This window comes from Acanthochromis polyacanthus, chromosome 2 (assembly GCF_021347895.1).
Source record: "Acanthochromis polyacanthus isolate Apoly-LR-REF ecotype Palm Island chromosome 2, KAUST_Apoly_ChrSc, whole genome shotgun sequence".
In the NCBI taxonomy this organism is placed as follows: Eukaryota; Metazoa; Chordata; class Actinopteri; family Pomacentridae; genus Acanthochromis; species Acanthochromis polyacanthus.
In genome coordinates this window covers 850,165-856,164 of record NC_067114.1, presented here as the reverse complement: position 1 = coordinate 856,164, position 6,000 = coordinate 850,165, and the positions used below count along the sequence as shown (strand labels likewise).

The following is a 6,000-nucleotide window of genomic DNA, read 5'->3' as shown; positions in this document are numbered from 1 at the left end:
TAACCACAACTCCTGATTAGAACCACAGATATCTGGAACTGAATGATCCAGTATTTTACTTTATGATCAAAACGACAGACAAAAAAAACACCAAAAGAAACACAATATATGACAAAAACGAGACACAGAACGACAAAAGCAAGAAAAAAAGACAAAATATGAGACACATGACACGAAACAAAACAAAAAAGAGACAAAAATTAAACAACAAAAATTGCGATGCAACGAATAAAGCAAAACACAAAACGACAGAAATGTGAAGAATTGATGCAAGCGAGAAAAAAATGATAAACAATGAGACAATCGACACAAAACCAAACAAAAAAGACTAAAAATTCGACAAAAAAGTTACAAAGCGACAAAAAAATGGACAAAAGACAAAAATAACGGATTGGACCCGCTGGAGGACGCTTTGGCCCGCGGGCCGCATGTTGGACATGACACTCTGAGAGATGAGCTCATGTGTTCAGGTCATTATGGGATGTCTGTCTTTGTTGGTGTTTATCATGCAGAACATTTCATGCTTTTCATCCATGTCCTGTCATGAAGCTGCAGGTTTAGTAAATCCACTCATTCAGAACGCTGAGTCCAAACCCAGCGATGTAAATCTGACATAAAGATCCTGAGGTGGATCATTCACACAGAAATCAGCAGCAGAGTAGCGGCTCTTTCTGATTGGCTGGTTTCCACCGTACCTTTTAGGCCACGAATCAGAGGACAGCATGTCTACACTAGCAGGCCGGCGAGGGATGAGGCCTAAAATGATGATGCCTTTTGACGCTCAGCCGCCTCAGCGTAAGTGTGTGAGAGTGTGTGTGTGTGTGTGAGGAGTCGAATCTGGAGAAAATATAGAAATTAGAGCACCGAGAGTTTAAATACAGCGGTCCCTCATGTCACGGTTCACTTTTCACCATCTCACCGTTTTAAGTTTCATTTGGTCGCACAGATTTTTTGCCATATGGTGGAATTTTGTGGTATTTAGGTATTTTATATATTTATTATTGCGACAAGCTGTGTTAAAGAATGACACTCGAGAAAGGAAATCTGCCTTTTATGCACTCTGCAACTGCCAGATGCTTTTATTTTGACACACAGCGAGCAGCAGGAAGTGATGAAACGCACGTCACATCACGGTCCTGACAACAGAACACTGAACCAAACTAACCAGGCTGACTAAACCACAAAAACACAATAAAACACAAACACCACTAACACTGGAACATAAACCACAATAATGACTTTAAACCCCCAACACCCCCAACTCCCATGATGCATTGCAGCACAACAGTTCAGTCACAGACCGGCTCTGACATCGCTGCATTATTTTAATTATTTGCGTGTAAAATAAGTATTTTCTAGAGTAAAAAAATAAAAGCAATATTTAAAAATATGAAAAAAATATTGATTAAAACATACTAACCTGTGGGTCAAATTAACCTGTTTTAAAGTTTGAAAATGTGAAAAAAATATATATTTTCACAATGAAACTTCTGATGTCCACATTTTCAACATTTTTGGGAAAATGTTTCTTAAGAACATTCACATAAAAATCAACCAAAATCCAGTGAATTTCGCTGGATTTTGGTTAATTTTTATGTGAGTGTTCTTAAAGAAAATATTAGAAGTTTTACTGATATATATGGAATCACTTTAGATATTTTTAGGATTTTTTTGGAAGATTTTTACTCATTTTTAAAAAATGTTTACAAGAATTTTCTTGCCAAATTTGGGGAATTTTTTTAAATAAAAATTTTAAGGAATTATTGGAATGTTCTTCTTGAAGGTTTTGCACATTTTCAGAAATTTGAGGAATTTTTTTTGCTGAATTTTTGGATTTTTTCAGACAAGGAAACTATATTTTTGGTGCCTGTAAATGAGGACAACAGGAGGGTTAAAATAATATTTATTTTGTAGCATCCAGCGCTGGGCCCTGATTGGCTCAGAGACCAGCGCTGGGCTCTGATTGGCTCAGAGATGGTAGCATCATCTCCTCTGTCTCCTGTTCAGCAGCATTCAGCATCTGGCCTCCGTTTCACAGACGTCTGATCGCTGCATAGTGCTGCTCTGAGGTGTGAGGAGGGTTTATAAAGCCTTTAAATCTATAGAAATAATAAAATAAATATGGATCGTAACCCCGCCATAGACCAGGGACCGCTGTATTGTCTGTAGAGAACAACTCCACTCATTCTCCTCATTAAACGTTCATTGTGTTTGTTTTCTGCTCATCTTCTTCCTCAGTTTGCTCATTGAAAATTATTTACATGTGTTTAATAGAGACAGCTGCATGTTTCTCACTAGTTCCACATCCGCCATCATTATTTTGGCTTTTAAACACCTCGTCCTGTGTGTGTGTGTGTGTGTGTGTGTGTGTGTGTGTGTGTGTGTGTGTGTGTGTGTGTGTGTGTGTGTGTGTGTGTGTGTGTGTGTGTGTGTGTGTGTGTGTGTGTGTGTGTGTGTGTGTGTCCATTCCAGCTGTGATTAGTGCTCACCCCATCCATTCCCTCGATAACCATCACCACCATTATCACATGGGCAGCCTGGCGTCGCCGACACGCAGCTACCTCTACCACCAGGGGCACCCTCGCCCCCACTGCGCCTCCCCCACCTCCCATCTAGACAGGGTGGATTCCTCAGGTGAGACTCACCTGGTCGCATTCATTTACATCCACATGCCGCCTCCATCTTCTGCTCATATTGTTCAGTTTTACTAACCGCTGCTTTCTCAGATGGTTTCTTCTGCCGTCTTTTCCTCACCAGAACTTTTAAAGAAATTGACTTTTCCAGCAGGAATGCAGCCAGACGGGGTAAAGACGGGGCTCCTGTTCTTTTAGAAAGTGTTTTTTATTTGAATGAGGAAGCAGGTTATTAAAATCCCAATGTGTGCCATTTTTGTGACTTTATTTACACGTTATTAACCCTGTGGGTCAAACTGATCCGGTCTAAAGTTTGAAAATGTGGGAAAAAGTATTTTCACAGTGACACTGATGATGTCCATGTTTTCAACATTTTTGGGAAATCTTTGAACCTTTTTTGCTGGAAAAAAAAAAGAAAAGTTAAAAATGTTCTTAAACATTAGACATTTTGCTGATATATATGGAATCACTTTAGATATTTTTAGGATTTTTTTTTTTGAAAGATTTTTACTAATTTTTTGATAATATTTACAAGAATTTTCTTGCCAAATTTGTTTTTTTTTTTTTTAAATAAAACTTTAAAGGGAAACTTTTAAGAAATTATTGAACTTTTCTTCCTGAAGGTTTTGCAAATTTTCAGAAAATCGGAGAATTTTTTTTGCTGAATTTTTGGATTTTTTTGGACAAGGAAAGAATATTTTTTGGTAAATGAGGACAACAGGAGGGTTAAAGACGGACTTTTCCAGTATTTCTTCTTTTTAAAAAAATCATTCTCATGTTGTTGAAGAGCAGCTAAACTGTAATTATCCTCTCATCACCTTTACATGGAATATGTTTCAGAAAAACTAGAAATGAGCCGAGTTCATCTCATTGAGTGCTTTTAAATCCAAACTGTGAGTTCTTGAGAGCGATTCCATAACACGCACTTGTTTGCTTGTAAATTAAATGTTTTATTTGTTTGTTTGTATTTTAATTCTATTTTAACTGTGTTTTTGCTGCTGTCTTGGCCAAGAGTCTGCTGCAGAAGTAGTTGTTAATCCTGGTTAAATAAAGGTTAAATAAAAAAGTAAAAATGTACTGGAGAGGTTAACGTCATTATCTGTACAGTTCTTTACATCAGAACTTCTTCCCTTAAATATCTAAAAGGCTGTAAGGAGCTGCTTTAAGAGAAGTTTTCATCCTGTAAACCGTCTGCTCCTCCTCCTCCTGTCTCCTCCTCTGCCTCCTCCTCTGTCTCCTCTGCCTCCTCCTCTGTCTCCTCCTCTGACTCCTCCTCTGACTCCTCCTCTGACTCCTCCTCTGTCTCCTCCTCTGTCTCCTCCTCTGACTCCTCCTCCTGTCTCCTCTGCCTCCTCCTCCTGTCTCCTCTGCCTCCTCCTCCTGTCTCCTCTGACGACTCCTCCTGTCTCCTCCTCTGACTCCTCCTCTGTCTCCTCCTCTACCTCCTCCTCTGCCTCCTCCTCCTGTCTCCTCTGACTCCTCCTCTGACTCCTCCTCCTGTCTCCTCTGACTCCTCCTCTGTCTCCTCCTCTGTCTCCTCCTCTGTCTCCTCCTCCTGTCTCCTCCTCTGCCTCCTCCTGTCTCCTCCTCTGACTCCTCCTCTGTCTCCTCCTCTACCTCCTCCTCTGCCTCCTCCTCCTGTCTCCTCTGCCTCCTCCTCTGACTCCTCCTCCTGTCTCCTCTGACTCCTCCTCCTGTCTCCTCTGCCTCCTCCTCTGTCTCCTCCTCTGTCTCCTCCTCTAACTCCTCCTCTGTCTCCTCCTCTAACTCCTCCTCCTGTCTCCTCTGTCTCCTCCTGTCTCCTCCTCTGTCTCCTCCTGTCTCCTCCTCTGTCTCCTCCTCTGTCTCCTCCTCTAACTCCTCCTCCTGTCTCCTCTGACTCCTCCTCTGTCTCCTCCTGTCTCCTCCTCTGTCTCCTCCTCTGTCTCCTCCTCTAACTCCTCCTCCTGTCTCCTCTGTCTCCTCCTCTAACTCCTCCTCTGTCTCCTCCTGTCTCCTCCTCTGTCTCCTCCTCTAACTCCTCCTCTGTCTCCTCCTGTCTCCTCCTCTAACTCCTCCTCTGTCTCCTCCTCTGTCTCCTCCTCTGTCTCCTCCTCTAACTCCTCCTCTGTCTCCTCCTCCTGTCTCCTCCTCCTGTCTCCTCCTCTGCCTCCTCCTCTAACTCCTCCTCTGTCTCCTCCTCCTGTCTCCTCCTCTGTCTCCTCCTCCTGTCTCCTCCTGTCTCCTCCTCTGACTCCTCCTCTGCCTCCTCCTCTGTCTCCTCCTCCTGTCTCCTCCTCCTGTCTCCTCCTCCTGTCTCCTCCTCTGCCTCCTCCTGTCTCCTCCTCTAACTCCTCCTCTGTCTCCTCCTCCTGTCTCCTCCTCCTGTCTCCTCCTCTGCCTCCTCCTCTAACTCCTCCTCTGTCTCCTCCTCCTGTCTCCTCCTCCTGTCTCCTCCTGTCTCCTCCTCTGACTCCTCCTCTGCCTCCTCCTCTGTCTCCTCCTCTAACTCCTCCTCCTGTCTCCTCCTCCTGTCTCCTCCTCTGTCTCCTCCTCCTGTCTCCTCCTCCTGTCTCCTCCTCTGCCTCCTCCTCTAACTCCTCCTCTGTCTCCTCCTCCTGTCTCCTCCTCCTGTCTCCTCCTGTCTCCTCCTCTGACTCCTCCTCTGCCTCCTCCTCTGTCTCCTCCTCTAACTCCTCCTCTGTCTCCTCCTGTCTCCTCCTCTGTCTCCTCCTCTAACTCCTCCTCTGTCTCCTCCTGTCTCCTCCTCTAACTCCTCCTCTGTCTCCTCCTCTGACTCCTCCTCTGTCTCCTCCTCCTGTCTCCTCCTCCTGTCTCCTCCTCTGCCTCCTCCTCTAACTCCTCCTCTGTCTCCTCCTCCTGTCTCCTCCTCTGTCTCCTCCTCCTGTCTCCTCCTGTCTCCTCCTCTGACTCCTCCTCTGCCTCCTCCTCTGTCTCCTCCTCTAACTCCTCCTCCTGTCTCCTCCTCCTGTCTCCTCCTCTGTCTCCTCCTCCTGTCTCCTCCTCCTGTCTCCTCCTCTGTCTCCTCCTCTGCCTCCCTCCAGAGTCGGTGAGGAACACCTCCAGCTCGGAGCCCCTCCCTCCGGCCACCGCCTCCTCCCAGGCCTCCTGCCCCTCAGAGATCCTGGCCGACCCTGAGGGCAGCTACCACGGCTCCAGCACCACGGAGGAGGAGCCCAGCTACTCCAGCAACCTGCCGCCTCACCGCCCAGCGCACCCCCACGCCCACGCCCACCCGCTCAAGAGCTTCGCCGTTCCCGCCATCCCGGCCTCCAGCCACCCGTCGTACGAGTCCCCCGCCCTGCCCAGCACCCCGCTGCTCGCTCAGACCGGTCAGAACCAGACACACAGTCACACCGAGTCACAG

At 46.0% G+C, this 6,000-nt stretch overlaps 1 protein-coding gene and 1 long non-coding RNA gene across 2 annotated transcripts in view; one reads left to right on the top strand and one right to left on the bottom strand.

Moving 5' to 3' along the window:
• neo1a (neogenin 1a) overlaps nt 1–6,000 on the top strand; it is a 222,098-nt gene that overhangs the window by 212,571 nt on the left and 3,527 nt on the right. Inside the window, 2 exon segments of the mRNA XM_051937001.1 lie at nt 703–795; nt 5,678–5,965. Coding sequence (XP_051792961.1) covers nt 703–795; nt 5,678–5,965 — 381 coding nt within the window.
• On the bottom strand, nt 3,868–4,279 carry LOC127530382 (uncharacterized). The gene is made up of 3 exons (XR_007936997.1): nt 4,251–4,279; nt 4,076–4,192; nt 3,868–3,948 (listed from the first exon to the last, which is right to left on the bottom strand). It is a non-coding gene; the product is annotated as an uncharacterized LOC127530382 (long non-coding RNA).